The 16,596-nt window shown below is 40.3% G+C and overlaps 1 protein-coding gene across 2 annotated transcripts in view; it reads right to left on the minus strand.

Annotated features, from left to right (window-relative positions):
- Positions 1 to 2,081: 2,081 nt before the first annotated feature.
- LOC122409290 (5-hydroxytryptamine receptor 7) overlaps positions 2,082 to 16,596 on the minus strand; it is an 85,719-nt gene continuing 71,204 nt past the window's right edge. For both annotated transcript variants that reach the window (XM_043416744.1, XM_043416743.1), the window contains one exon: positions 2,082 to 6,256. In XM_043416744.1, coding sequence (XP_043272679.1) covers positions 5,615 to 6,256 — 642 coding nt within the window. In that variant the 3' untranslated portion in view covers positions 2,082 to 5,614. The remainder of the gene's footprint in view (positions 6,257 to 16,596) is intronic.

Here is a 16,596-nt window from a genome sequence, read left to right on the forward strand (position 1 = left end):
TTGAAAATATGCTATACAGCGTGCATCTATCCCCGGAATTATTATAGGATCTATCGTCTAGTTGTCGAGAAAACAATTAACGAAAATCACATTTTTCGAAGGGTTATACACAGGCACTTGTGACAGGCACACTTGTGCGACGATTTGGATTTCATGAAATTGAATCCTCTCAACTTTAGAGAGCCAAAAACGAGAATAAGAAAATATAATGTTCTTAGATATCAATGATGTCTTGAGAATGGAAAAAGAAAAACACTTGTTTGAGGTTAACGAGTAATAATGGCACAAACGGTGGTGGAAAGTTTGACAACACCGTGAGCCAGCTGCTTTAAAATATGGATATGCATATGCATATAAATAGAAAATGGCTGTTGTCACATTTTGCTTGACGATTTAACTACGAAAGTATTAAAACCGCTATGATAATATGAAAAATTGATCAATCTCAACAAATAAGTTACACATAATTTCAATAATTGCGAGAATAAATTTTCTTCGTTTCTTTCATGATGAAAAGAGGAAAAAAGTTCTGTTGCTTTTAATCACAAGCAATCTGCTAGCAGAATCCGATTGCGAATAGTCTACAATGCGGAAAAAACGGTCGAGTTCAACGACTTGTAATCATAATTTTTTGAAAAGCATTGAAGTAAAAATGCGATTGAGATTACGAGTGATTAGATCATTTATATCAAGATAACGAGAGTGTCGACAAATATTTTTTTCCCGAATCAACGTGAATTTTTCGTAGGCCGATTTACTTTTTACCCTCCCAATAAATATATACAGCCTTCCATCGCGCATTGAATAAGAAATGCTGCAACGAAGTGGATCCGTTTGAGGTTCGTTTCTCTTTTTCCCCCACCATAAGAATAATTGAGCAATTGGGCTAATAAGTGATTGAATAATTGAAATACAGATTATGTCGATTATGTGACCAGCAGCGGGTTATTAAAACGGTGGGGCAAAGGTCGCGTCGTGAGCGTAATTGCTCTCACCGCCATCACCTTTATCGTTCTCGCGCAATCATTAATTTTCTAATTCATTCGAGGCAAAACTCGTTAAACGCTTCAAAGCGTACCTCTCGTACTTTGGTGTGGTATTGCGTGTTCCCTTTTCTCTCTCTCGCCCGTTCTCCTCTTTCTGGTTCTTGTGTGTACTCACTTCATATACCGCTCTTACCTGTCCCCGGTTTTCACTTGCACAGAACCGCTCTCGAGATAGAGAGGGAAACTCCACCGGAGTAAAGATGTCGTCCGTGCTCACGTCGGCCTCTTATCGCTTGCTCGAAGTGAGCAAGCGAGAGGCGATCTACAGCAGCAGCGCCCTTCGCTCGCTCTGCCTCTCTCTCTCTCTCTCTCTCGTTCCTTTGTCGGGAATACTCGAAGAGCCGACGAGAACATTCTCACAAGTATTAACACAAATGCGTCTCTTATCCACTTCGTGTCCCTTTTATCTTCCGCTTCCTTTTTTTTCGGCACCACCGTATCGCATGGACATTTTGCCAGACCGTTTTTCCTCAAGGAGAAACTCAACGACGAGGAGGACTTTCATTATTCCCTGATGGCAAGTGAGAAACGAGTTTTTTTGATGGGCTTTGAACGACTAAAATCACTGAAATTGCGACCCGACGAACAAGAATTTTGGAAGATCGCGTTGACTCTTTTTCCGAATCTTTTTCTCCCGACGATTAGTTAACTTTCTTCCACTCGTCGTGCCAAATCTCATTTAGCCAGGTTATTTACTAAGATAAAAATGTTTTCGGGGCTTCCAAACTTTCTGATTCCATTACCGAACTTAGTTTTCACTTCCCAACTCGAAAAGGATTTCATCAAAGTGTCACGAAAATGATCTCACCCGGCGCCATGTCGAACTCCATCACACTGTTCAGCATCCCAAAAAACATTTGCGTTTTACCCAACGAGATATCTTCATGCTTTCTTGAAACAGTTGCCATCCGAAACTTCTAAAAGCTTTCTACTCTTCTAAAAGTTATCGAGTGTGAAATCAATTTTTACTTACCCTCCTGAAATGAGGGTCAGACCAATAACGAGTGATAAGAATAAATGATTGGACGAGTATACTTTTCGTTTAGATAATCTGTTAATTTACTATAATTCATTGACTGTGTAACGTCTAGGATTGTCTGGCCAATGATACGTCTTTGTTGCCTTTAACACCCACGTCAATGCTCGCTTCGTTTATACATCAGTGATTGTAGGAACTAGTCGCAACTCCGAGTGTCTGCGTTCTTCATAATCATCTTCTTTCCGATTGAGTTACAGAAGTGTACAATCGTATAATACATATTAAGGCTACGAGCATAATCAATGTGATAGAATAGTGCGAAGAAAGAGTTGGATCATTTCCAAATAATAGGTCTTTTCATTTGTACGCAATCTTGATAAATTTCCGTACACTTTTTGGAAAAGATCGTCCATGCGAGAGGAGTGAAAAATGAGGGTCGAGTGTCGTGTGAGATTTGTCGAGCAAATGAAAAGATCTATCGACACGTTGATGCGGTTCGCTCCCTTAAATACATAAAAATCCGACGAGCACGTATAGTTCGACAATCATAATATTATGTGTATAAGTATATTTATGGCTAATGATTCAATAATTATTCTTCCACTCGCACAAACGACAGAATAATTATCAATTAAGGCAAAATTCAGTACTTTTACAAAGATAAATCATCATTTTCGTCGTAACAAACGATCGTTCGACAATGCACGCACGCATTATCGATTGCGTATACGTTAAATCATAAACGATTGGAAAACGAAGGGACTTATTCATCATATTTGTGTGTGTGTGTGTATGTGTGTCTGTTTTTAATCAAGCATTCAAACGCATTCATTGATCTTTTTTTCCCCATAACAATCATCCCATATCGTCATCTATTTATATCACAGTACGTATATCGTAGCTACTATTTTTATATTTATTATACACATATGTATCGCGGCGTACCATGCATATGTCTGGGTGGGAGTGTCTTCACGTAGGCTGGACAGAGAAACGTACAGGTCGACGAAGTATCTTATTTTTGCTGTTTTTCATTGAATTTTTTTTTGTGTTTTTTTTTTTTCAACGATGTCTCTACAGAAATGATTGATGCTGAGACTCAGAAGTGATTGTGTTTTGCATTAATTTTGTTCTAGAATACAAATTGATACTGACTTTTTTTGCACACTGATCGAAGAAGTGACATTTGATAAGCGATTCCGCTTCTTTCTCAAGCTTCCATGTTTTCGAGTATGTGTGTTTGTGTCCTTGTTTGTGAGTGTTTTTAAACGATATTTCTACACAAATTTATCGATTCTATTACACGCATTAAGACTAATTGATTTTTATCTTCTTTTTTCTTTATTACGATGTTTTATTGAGCTTTATCAATTTCAATAAGCTATTTGACACGTCTCTTCAGCTCTCTGTACGACGAGTACATTCACTTTGTCATTGTCTTCTTATAGGCCATTGAAACGATCGATGTCCTACACACGCTGCTCTCTTCGGACAGACGGAAAAATACGCACCCCAAAATTCGTGTATTCAAAATACAAGCATTCGCACTTTGATTCCAACGCAATCGCAATGCTAGCATCGTCCTCGTTTTGTCACCGCTTTATACTTTAACGAATAAAATTATTTGATTTATATCAGAGACGAATCGTGGATAATCATTTCACAGGCGAAGAAAAAAGACGGAAACACTATTGGGAGAGCAGACGAAATTCGTGAATGGAAAATTCTTCGATATTTTCTCTCAAATTTGATCAGTTTTTCAACCAATTTTTGGGAGCCTGTTACGCTCAGCCTTTTCACCAACCGCGTTCCATTTGCTCATGTAATTTGTTACTAGCTGAGGATAAAAAATTGAAATCAAGCGAAGCGTAAGATTTTAATTTTATTTGGGCTCGGGTGAAGATTTTTCGAAACGCGTACGAAGCTGTCTGCGGAATCGATTTTTTTTTTCATAGCAGTACTACGATATTGAGTCAAGTTCAAAGAATTTATCGATTCACCTTTCTCCTCAATTGGCAGATTCTCCGCTAATTAAGCAAGCGGCACAGAAACGTTTTCGCGTTTACGAATACAAAGATCTACCCCTAATAATGTCTGCTGCTCTGAGAAAATCCATCAGCATTAAAGAAACGAGAAAAAATCATTCCCAGATGTTAGTTGATGAAACGAATGGATTTAAACGAAACGCGCGTTTATGCTCCAATAAAATGCTCGTTTAAACTCTACCTTGCTTAACGAATATTTGCCACGATTGTAAATCCACAAATGTTATTTCGTATTTCTGGTATTACCCAACAGCCCGATTACAAATAATTCCTGTCGAATTCGATCGTCAAAGAACAATTTTTATCTACAATTTCGATATTTTCTCCAATATTCAGTATCGCAGTGAATTACATCGTTAATAATTCGTAAATTCACCGCACGTATTGAACGGTGACCGATCGACTCGTTATACTTTCTCGTCTGGCACGGTTATTAATCAAATCCAGGTGGCATCCACGGGCTTTGGGGCTCGTACGGACGCGGTGAAAGCTCACCGACGCGTCCGGGAGTTTTAATATTTTTTTGTTATTGTTCCGCTCTGTCCACTGCGCCGTTCTCCGGTGTCCATTGTCCGTGGTCACCGGTTCATTTGTTTGGGTATTTCCGTTTCTCAATGACCTTTGTCGTCTCGGCAATGACGGGAAAAAAATAAAAAACTGAAAATAATCGTAAAGGGCGAGAAGCAGTCGAAATCCTGCGGACGCATACAGAGTGGCCAATTTTTTTCTTCTCTCATGAATATTTCATCGTTTTTTCGCGCCACGCTTTTCACCGGTTATGTATACGGGTTTCCCCCTCTCAATCTTCTCTCGCAGTTCTCAGCAGCGATTCTTTCGGCCAGTCGTAAGAACGGAGAGGCTCTGCTCGCTCCATTGTTGAGAATTTAATTCGCTCGCTCTGCTGCAACTCACGATCGATGGAGCTCGTCGTTTTCCAACGACGCGAAAACGGAGAAACTAAATTTACGAACCCAACTCATTTATTCTCTTATTTCTTTAATATCATGCTCGAGGCCTGAGCCCTCAACATTTCGGCTCCTCGTACTTCCGAAAGGATCTTACGAGATACGTTATTCCGCACTTTGGAGTTTAGCATCGCGTATTTGACGTCGTTCCAAGCGCGAGAAATCAGGGTTTCGACGTCGCGGTTCGCGCGGGGGCTTTTAAAATGACTACGAGAAGTCCTCGACGACGAGTGTGCGTTGATTGCAGCGAATGAGCGGTTTGCAACTCAAGCAATGACTCACGTGACGAAGAAGGGAACTCATGGGAGCGATGGGAGTTTTCGATCGATGGGATCGGAGAGTTCGCGATGTGGAAAGTCTGCCCGAAGCTTATCCGTGCCTCCGTCGAGTGGATCCCGGTTCCTAAATATCCCTGAACGAAATCGCTCAATGAAAATAAACAATTCATCCGATTCTTGCTCATTCCTGAAAGCGTTGAGTCAAGAATATTATTCGTTTGGTAAATCAATCCGAAGATCGTGAAAATGATGTCGATCGATCGTCAAGCCCACGAGTTCGTGATCAATCGCTTCACGTGGATCATAGAAAACTCTCGTTGGCTGGGTTGCCAGCGATGTCGAGTGACTCGCGTCCGCAAAGGCCGCTGCAAGCGTGGTTCTCGAGGCGCTCCCCGCTCTCCTGATCGGTCGATCTTATGACGTAATTATTGACCGGGTCCCCGTATTGACTTTGGTAAAACTCCTCCCTCATAATATTGTTGAGATTGCCGCAACGGAAGTAGAGAATCTCGCGAAAGGGCTTGCGGAAGTCGCGATTCAGGGTCGCGTAAATTATCGGATTAAAGAGACTGTTGCAATAGCCGAGCCAAAGAAAAAGACTGGAAAGCGACGAAGGTATTGCCTTTTGATCGTTGAGAAAGGGCCTGACGAGTGCGAGAACGAAGAACGGCAACCAGCATACGGTGAACGCGGTCATAATTATACCAAGTGTCGTGCTCGCCTTTCTTTCCTTGGCCAATTGAAACCTGAGCTTCTTCTGATGTGGCGAATTCGTAACGTTGTTTAGATGATTCCTGACAATCGATGATTTGTTCGTTGTCGTCAGGTTCGTCATTGTTGTTGAGCCCATCACAGCTTTATCGCTCTTCTGCAGCATCGGACACTGAGACTCGTTGCTCTTTCGTGGTCCACCCGCGAAGCATCTCACTGTATGCACGCTGCACTGTAACAGTACAAAAACAAACAAATTGGGTCAAAAGCGAGTTATAATTTCGATGGTTTTTCACTCAATCTCGCGACTCTCTATCGCGGAGCATTTCATTTTGGCGTAAGATACACGAAGAAAACGGATCCATTTTGTATAGTGAGGAATATATTATTTTTCAAGAATTTTCAAAGTTTTTAGACACCGATTACAAACAGCACAGTATTTATTGAATTTTACAATTTTTCGTACCTTCAATTCTAAACAGCTTTATGTGGATAGCAAAAAGTGATGCACGTCGCAACTATATTTCGTTTTGTTTTCGAGTGTTATATTCATCGTGTCAGACTAGCACTTACCGATAAGTGCAAATGTATTTTAAATCACAAATTTTCACTCTCAGCTCAGTAAATTCTAAATACACGCGAATAAACACCGAATACGTGTGACATTTTACCATACATATAAAGCTTTTTTCAGGGTTGCTCAAGCATAGTTAACAATATAAACATCTGAAGTGACTGAAAACATTTTTTACTGTGCTTATAGACAAAAAGACTTTTGAGTCTTCCGAATAATAGGTCTTTTTTGGTGGATAGAACAATGCATATTACTGCTCTTCGAATTAAGGCTGCAATCCAGTGCGTATGTACTCTGTCCCCGGGTACTTTCCTCTATAATTCTCAGCCTCGCTATCTCCGTGTATAATTCCAGTGTTTATTTTCAGTTTTAATCGATGCTTTCACCGGATTTTGAAATTTCGAGTAAAATTCCTAAGTCTTTGACACGTAAGTCCTTTATCGGTAAAGCTTATCCGGATATTGCGAAGGAATTTCGGTGCGCAAACTTGGCAATTGGTGTATCGAGCAGTTTGGCCCAATTCGAAATTTATGCACCATGAGTTTTGGTTCGAGATAGTCGCTGAGTGAGAATGCTGGTAACGCGTTATTGTGATTCGTTGGGTTTGTTATAGACAAATAAGCTCTTTAAAGGGAGTGTGCTTAGTGGCATCTGCATAATGATTTCTAGACAGCGCGTCAAAGATACGTTTCCACAGCGAGTCTTGCATAATGCACAAAGCGAGAGTATACGTGTTCCGTGATTGCGTTCATACAGCGCGAGCGAGCAGGCATGAAACTTGGACAGGAATGGAGGGGTCGCCGTACGTATGACTTCGGTAAAGAGGGAGACGGAGGGAGAGCGAGCGTATGCATCGTAAGTTCGCTGCTCCAACGTTTCTGGAATCCCTCTTCTCATCAAGATTGTAGATGTACTCAACCTGGCCAGGTTATCCTTAGTTACAATGTTAGGTATACAGGACGAGTCGGTCTACAAGGACTTAATAGCTAGAGAGTCCAAGTCCAGTGGAGTTGTACATTCAAACACAACCGGGCTCATGTCTCGGCCATGCAAGTTCCGCGAGGACAAAGTTAATCAAAGATTGAAGGAAGCGCAAGATGGTAGATGGGCAGATAAGAACGGGGGCTTATGGGACTAGGGATGAGGAGCAGGGCTAGGTTCTTCATTCCAAGTTCCGGTTACGTAACTAAACGTACAAGAGGATGGTACAGCGAAGGTAATATTGTTGGGGAACTAGTAGGTCACGTATATGGGTGAATGGTGGCGCTCGTACAAGCGAAACGAGCCAAAGACATGGTCTCGATGTGCACGAGCTAATCGCACAGTCTTGAGGATCGTGTCCACAGATTGCTCAATCCCTCGTTAAGCCACTAATTCCGTACTCGCTATTTCTCTACTTGCTCACACGTTACCAGGACTGGAGCAACGCTCGATACGTTGATAACCGCGCTCCGATGAGCTGCAATATTAAAACGAGTTCACTCGAGTGTTTTGATAAGGTCGGAGCTCAGGACCAGTTGGAGCAGACGAAAGAGGATGAGCCTCGGATACTTTGCATTTCCTGTGTCCGATCCGTCTCCTCGGATATTCATTTGGCCCGCTCCCGAAGCAGGATTAGCATCCTATGCGCATTCGTTATTAACTCGATATACTGTAAATTCATTTTCATCCGCATCTGTAAATTTTCTCTGATCAATGACTCGACCAGCTGTCATTTCCCCAGAACTTAATCACGAATCAATGTTTTTCCATGCGATTTCCTCAACAGCATAAATCGAATGAATCTGTTCGTGCTTCCAATCATTCAATCGCAATAACAAATCTACAGCAAACATACGTTTGCGCACGGATATTTGCGTTTCCCGTTGCGTTTGTACCGGTTTTTAATCTTCCCTCAACATTCGGAGCCCCGCTCGGTCCGCGATTCCGGAAACATTCGTATATAAAATGAGGTAAAATATCCTCGTCGTACATTTCTCGCCGAATTTCAACGTCACGAAGAATGGAAACGAACAAAATGCTCGAATGCCGCGCGTTGCCTGAAAGAATTTCGATACGCGATACACGTTTGTTTGCTGTGGTTAGGTGCTTCCGGATAGAACGCCCTTCATTCGTGCCATTCCCATTTCAAAAGAACACTATTCGCGTATATAGAAATTTGAGGGTGTATTGATTTTGCACGGTCGTTGGCAATAATGATTGTCGACTATTCTGGATGTACGTTTAAATATCCTGTATAAACACTTGCGAGGAGGAGAGATTGGAGAATGGGAAATGAAGAAAACATTGGCTCTCGCCGTATCTCGGAACGGGTACGAGACCGGAATAAGCAAAATCAAGAATACATCTGTCGTTTCATCGACACACAAGTCTGCGTTCCCTTATCGTTTCACGACTCGCGAACGACTCGGTTGGGAAAAGCGAGACGAAGCGACGAATGTTCCGTGCGAATGGGAGTAGCGAGGTGAAAATTCAGAGTTTATACATTTATGATTGTGGATTACCCTTCATTTCCGGTTTCCAGCAGCTTTTTTCTTTCCCTCGCGAAATTCCACGGCGGCACACGCGCCGAAAGGCCCAAATTCCTTTCTCCGATTCGTGTCCCGGTATTCGAGAGCAGCGGAGTAGCTCGTTCGGACAGTTTTTCCATTTCGATATCAAACGTCGCTGCATGCAAAAACGACGGGCACACACACCCGGGGAGAGAAAGAGACTCGAAATGTAATTGTGCCCTGGTGAGCAGCACGAGAGAGGAAAAGAAATATAATTATGATGGAGCATAATTCGAAAAAGTCGCGATCGATATAACCAGCAGGCGAAAAGTAATGCACTCCGCTCGCAGAAAAGCTCGAATCGTAACTGCTAACTCAATGTATAAACTGGAAGCACGACGACGAAGAACCCAGAGAAAACAAGCCTCGGCGGAAAGAAAGTGTAAATAAGGAAAATGCGGAAGAGTGCTTTGAAGGTCCAGAGAATCGGGAAAGACGAGAATCCCTGACGAAGCACACCGAATGGATGTCACTGACGTTATACTGCTCGCGCTTCCGTGCCTGTCGCTCTTTTATTGATCGATCACCTATATATACTGGATTCACTAAGTGTGGGATACCCATTAAGCACTGTATGTATGGCTTTTTGTGCCGGATAAAGGAGTATGGGAAAAGGAGGGAAAGTATAGACGTCTGGTGAGAAGGTGAGGGACGTTTGTACGAACCGGGATCGTGTGCGTGACGGAAAACTCGTCAAAGCGAACGAATCCATCCAAATTACGTAAGATTTACAATTGAAGAGTGTAAAGAAATGCTGCACAAACGAAAGTTGCGTCACGAGTGAACGCGAGTAAGACGTTGAAAAAACGTCTTAGAACGAGGAAAATGTTGAAGCCTGCATATTGAGGTAGTTGCCTCTTTCATAAAATAAAGATAAATTAATATTCATAAAATAATGATAATAGAGCGATAAAAGTCACGCGACTCGAGTCTCCCCTTTTTTCATCAGTCCCCAAATAATGGAGGAAAAGATGGAAGATCGGAAGGAGCTTGATAGTTTTTCTTCCCGCCCCCATCGGGGTTAATGAGGGTTCAACAAGTGCTTCAATTTGCACGTGGAAAGGAACCGTCAACCCGGAAACCGAAACTCGGCGATCGGGATTTTTTGTCGCTACTTTTCCTGAACTGTTATAACAACGAATCAGTATTTTTCAAGGACGAAATCAGCTTTTCGAGACTCTTACGAGTGCTCTATAAATTCGAATTTTGCGCCTTTTTCGTAATCACAAAAGAAAGCGAGAGACGAGGATCTCCGTTGTTTTCTGGGATCCTCGTCGATCGCTCCTTCATTACAGGAGAGAACATAAGAAAAACTGCATGAAAACGTCAAAAAAAGAAAAACAATAAAGCTTCGATCATCTTGAGCAAATAATAAAAAAAAAACTTGCGACAACTTCGTCAAATTTTGCGTTGAACAGAAAATGTCAAAAAGTGACATTCGACTTGGGGTGCAGGTAAATTGGAATAGGCGTATTCCGAATTAACTTCGCTTCATATTAATTGGGAAATCATCAAAGTATCCGTCTTTTTTTCGAGGGAAAATGATCCTGGGAGGTACGAATATTCCTGCTGGACTCATACAGAGGACAACAGTTATCAGGGCTCCTCTTTCGGTTGATGTCATAGCTCCAATAATTTGTTTTTTACTTTGATCTACATCAAAAGAGGCGTCGAATATACGCGCAGCCGAAAAGTGATTTTTGGATAAAATTTTCTCAAGGTTATCATAAAATTTGTCATTTTTTTTTGGTAAAACCATTTGATCCCAGTGATAAAAAGGCTTTCAAAAATCCTTTCAACGAATATCTGCCAGTGAATCAATTTGTGAAAGGATTTTCAATGTTATTTTTCACGACTATTTTACCAATTTTTGCAGATCCATTCGAATTAAACCGCAAAATACCACAGCGCCACGGCGCATTCTCAATATTTTTTTGAAATGTCAGCTTCCGACTAATCACTTTGTTCGTCAGCTCTGCAATAGAATAACCTTATTCCTCATTCGCTAATCGAAACAATTGCAGTAAACATACTTTGTGGTAGTTCATTTCGAAACGGAATCGAAAAAATGCATAGTATTCGAAATATTCCAAGTTCTATTAATAATCCGTATTCCAAAAAAGCATCACATAGCATCCTAACCTTAATTATAAAAAAGCACCTTTTGTTTTTGGACCGAGTAATAAATTATCGCGAAACCATAAAGTGATAACACTGGAGGATGTTTTAGACGATTTGTATGTAAATTTAACACCATAGTTTGAGTGGTCGAACTTTATAGGACTCTTACCGAAAAGTCATTTACGCGTCAACGATGTTTCCTTCTACCCGTGACGATGTAGATAACGACAAAGCGGCTCTTCCTAACACTTCTCACTGTTCAGTAGCCATATCAAGTTTAAGTTTGAGCCATTGAAACGGAGATGGCGTCCGTAGTTACTGCAAAGTTTCGGGATTCCAAATTACCTGCAGTATTCCACATATGCTGAATTTCCGCTACTTCAAAGGTTTTCTCACCGCCGCTGTTGCTGGCGTCCAAATATACATCGACTCGAAATTTGATACAAGTTATTTGAACTAAAATAATTATTGTCATCTTCCGAGCCTATTCGATATAATAAGCTGCTCGAATTTTGTCATGCACTTATGAAAGTTCATTGTCAATAAAAAATGCACTAACAAGAAATTTCGATTTGTAATAAAATAGTTTGAACAAGTTATTTGGTACGAAATGAAACAAAATCTGCCGAAAATGTATTACAATTACGTTAATTCCTAACCTTTCTGTTTCGTCATCATCCCTGCTGATGTTATTTCTCGTATTTTTGTGAAGGATTAATAGGATTTTCGACAGCTCGTTGATATTCTCTGTGTCTTTGATGTTCGAGAGCCAATAATATTTGAAATACGAGTATGAAATATTCCCATCCACGCGATACATCCCAAATCCCACTCCCCTGCATACAGAGCGGCGAATGTTTCCGGCAAATGCAATCCTAACGTCACACGGAATACGGGATGCACTCCGTGCCGATCCATTGCAGCACGAAGCTTCGCAAACTCGATTTTTCCTAACTCCGGACTTTTCGACGTTCGTATATGCGGACGTGTTTGTCATTCACCAACTCGTCAAATATCTGCGTACATTTTTTGTGTCGAGTTTACGCGATTATTGAATATCTGTGCGCGCGTCGATGTCTCGAGAATCGGATGCGGGTTTTATGGCGTCATATCAGAATATTCTTATTGAATGTTTCCTGATGTATAATTCTGGACACTGAAAAATCATCGAATTTCCATACTTTGGTTAGTTCGTGTCAGGACTACGACGGAATGGTTGAAGCCCGAAGCATGAAAGGTTTTTACTCAAATTGAAGTGCGGCTTTTGACGTTCACTATCGCCCGAGCGTACACATTTTTTCTTGGAATCAGACTCAAAAGTATAGAGCGCGGCGCGGGAGTATATGCGGCGAATCCATTTGGCGGTTTGTGAGTCATTGGCCGGGAGAGAATTGCGCTGAAAATCGATCGACCAAACGACAACGCCGGCCATAAAAGTTTGGAATTTTTATATCCGCTTGTAGGCTCTGGAGGACGTAAAATGAAAATAGAGAAAAAAATGGTGTCACCTAGTTTGAAGGAATTGGTCTATAGGTCGTGCGGAATAGTTTTATCTTTTCTACTCAATCTGTCAGGTTATAAAAGCGCTATTATTTTTTTTATCGAAAAACTCATAAATGAAGCATCGTTAATATTTCCACGAAAAAATTCAAACCGAATGCGAAAATTTCTTTTTTTCTTTCATCCTGAAAGTCTGATCGGATCAAAAGTCATTTTTCGAATTGAATTCGTACATAAACCCCTGCGATCGTGCTGCGAAGCCATACCAATCGATTTCATGATTAGTTGGTAAAAGAGCCAAGAGCCGAGCGAAAAACTTCATAAATTCCGAACACAAATGCATCTCTTCGTTTTTTCGAGAGCGAATTACACGAAAACTGGCCACTCGACGTCAAAAGATAAGTAATCATCGGCTTGCCAACGCTCATTCCGATCTCTTCCTAAACGAATGCACACTCCTGTATTTTGCTCTCTAAAAAAAAACACGCTGCAGTTGTATCGTTGGTTCAGAACGTGCGGTTCAATCACTCGCTGATTTCAGCTACACTGTGCGTGATTGATTCTCGTTAATATAAATGAGCCAATGACTAATCGTTGTTTTCCGCAAACCCGTATGATTCGATCAATAGCGATTTAGAATCACACGGAAAGTTTATTAATTAAGCAAAATTGCAGGAATTAACTCCGTAATAGCGCACTGAAATTGCGTTGAGAGCATCCCAGCTCGTGCATCTTCAATCGCTGCATTACAATATCAGATAACGGAATGGTATAAAGCTCGATGGCAGACCTTCTGGTTTCATGTACCATGCTCAATATTGTACGTCAGTACATTATCCTATTCTGAATCATACGCGGAGTGGTGCTTGATTTCAATCAACCGCTTGGAATTCAATTAGCTCTCTATAGAGCGCCTGAAACCGGAGATATTTTCTCGGAGCAAGCATTTTTTCGTGCTTAATTAACGTTGGAATATTTCGTGATTCTGTGCTCATAAGTTGTAAAAGGAAATGTGAAGGGCACGAGTTTGAGGAGCCACCGAACCGACTAAAGGAAATCCGTTGAACTAACAAAACGAATTTCGCTAATTCCACAAATGTTTTAATAGACTTATCAATATTTTTGGAGCCAGAACTTTGAGTGAGAATTGAACACTTCGAAATTCATTCAATAATACCGACGGTTATTTTATTATTGAAAATGACGATAAGCAAGAAGTCATCACGCTCGAAGCGCGCCCTTGAATTGCCTCGTTCCGTCATGTTTTAAGGGATTTTTATTTTTTCGTTCAATTTCGTACCGAGTCGAACCGATTAACCCTTCGATATAGTCGAGCCATGAGACTTTCTCTCACACTTTTTTCAAGGTATTCAAGGTATAGGCTACCTTGAAAAATGGGAGAATAATCTAATTTTTTTCTACTTGTCGAATCATGAACATACTTTAGAATAGTGAACAAAAAATTAAAAAAAAAAAGCATTCCGAGAAAGAAAATTATTATCTCTCATCACGTGACTAACTGACGAGGTAGCGCGACAATCAAAGGACTAAGCGCAGTCTGTCGTGATCGATTTCAACAGATTTCAATGTTTTTCTCCCTTGCCGAATTTTCCAAATGAGCATTGTTCTTTAGATTGAACAGTTGGAAAGATTCGCCACGATCTGGATTGGATCCATGATGTTGGGTCTTTGGCTCAACAGGCTCGTATAGAAAGTCGCCTAACTCTTAACCGTATTCGATTTCATGTCAGTTTTCTTTGGTGGTTTGTGGAAGTTTCGACTGTAAGCAAATAGTGAAAGAAATGAAAGAGAAGCAGGAAGTGCACCTATTCACGAGAAACCTTTTTGTCCCGCAATCGATATTTCTTTTCCTCGACTTTTTTATCTCGAGCTTGAGCATTGTGGAGTTTTGTTTCATGTGAAGACGTATCCGACACGAACATACTGTTACGAGTAGCTTTTTATATTTCGTAAAAAGATTTAGCCGGGTCCGTATCGCACATCCGGCGGGAAGTAAATTTGATGTACAATTTCAAGAAGCTTTCTGTGGCTCTTCGGCTGAGTTTCTTTCCACACGTACACGTTTCGAAGTCTGTCGAAATGGTTACTTCAAAAACCGCGCCAACCCCTTCGATGTCTGATTTACTGCAAATAGAAAAAGACTCTCCTGTTTTTGGCGTCTCGTGTATACACCGAATTCGAGAACATCCGCGATCATAAATCTCACGATGACGATATACGCTTACCAACGATACCGAATGTCTCCCCCCTTTCCCTCGCATCGTTTTGGCTCATATTTTTTCTGGCTCTTCCTTCCATCGCGCGATGACTTTTCTCCCTTTTCATACTTCTCGCAAGCAAGCCGAGACCTTCGATTTTGATGTGGAAACCTCGGAAACAAGTTTTCAAAATATATATGGGGCATTCCACGTCAAATCAGCCATTTCAAAACTTTTGGATTTGTGATTTGGTTCAAAATTTTTCACGTTGTTATACCCCTTGAAAGGAACTCTCTTGATTTTTTCCAGAATTTTTAGTCGATTGGATAATAAGTTATGATTTTTGGAAAAAAATAGAGATTTTTTTTTTCTTTTCCCTATAACTTCCCGAAAAATGAGCGGAATTGAACTTTTTTTTCTTTTAACTTGAGTGTTTTTTTTGTTCTTTTCGAAGATATTAAAAAAAAAAAATTATTGGTGTAGATTTTAATCAATTTTACGCAGTTTTAAGCAAAAAACCATTAATTTCAGGCAATAAGACAGTTTCAATTTTTTTCAAAAAATTCTCAAAAAAACCTCAACTAATCCAACGATTTTTAAGACTAGTTGCGTTATGGGATCTCGTTTGGTTATATTTTTTTCGTAATTTAAAAAAAAAAAAAAAAATCACCAATAAAATCTTAGTTTTAGGCGTGGAAATTCAACCAAAAGTGATGTTTCATACGTGCAATACCATTTTGAATTATAGATCCTATTTGACTACAAGCGAAGTGTCGAATAACAGTTTGAAAAGTTTAATAGAGAAGGTAGACATAAGCCATTGATGAGAGGGGAACAATCGGTGGGACAGTTCCGATCTGGCGAGATCGTTGTTGCAATTCCTTTGGATTGCAGAGGCACTACAAAATAAACGATTTACACGATCGGCATCCGAGGATGCTCAAAAAAAACTTGGTTTAAGTAAGACTCATCAACTGTGCTCTATTTTTTGGCATAGAATGTTTCTAATGCATCGTTGATAACGGGTTAATACTATGATGATAGTGACAACGCTAATGACAATCCTTACTTGAACCAAGTTTTTTTTGAGCATCCTCGGATGCCGATCGTAAATGATTTATATTGTAGTGCCTCTTCAACCCAAAAGGACTGCAACAACTATCTCGCCAGATCGGAACTGTCTCACCGATAGTTTCCATCTTATCAATGGCTTATGACTACCGTCTTTATTAAACTTTTCGAACTGCTATTCGACACTTCGCTTGTAGTCAAATAGGATCTATAATTCAAAATGGTATTGCACGTATGAAACATCACTTTTGGTTGAATTTCCACGCCTAAAACTAAGATTTAATGGGTGAATTTTTTTTTTTTTAACTACGAAAAAAATATAACCAAACGAGATCCCATAACGCAACTGGTCTTAAAAATCGTTGGATTAGTTGAAGTTTTTTTCAGAATTTTTTGAAAAAAATTGAAACTGCCTTATTGCCTGAAATTAATGGTTTTTTAGCTTAAAACTGCGTAAAATTGATTAAAATCTACACCAATAATTTTTTTTTAAATATCTTCGAAAAGAACAGAAAAAACACTCAAGTTAAGAAAA

This window comes from Venturia canescens, chromosome 4 (genome assembly GCF_019457755.1).
Source record: "Venturia canescens isolate UGA chromosome 4, ASM1945775v1, whole genome shotgun sequence".
NCBI classification, from domain to species: Eukaryota; Metazoa; Arthropoda; class Insecta; order Hymenoptera; family Ichneumonidae; genus Venturia; species Venturia canescens.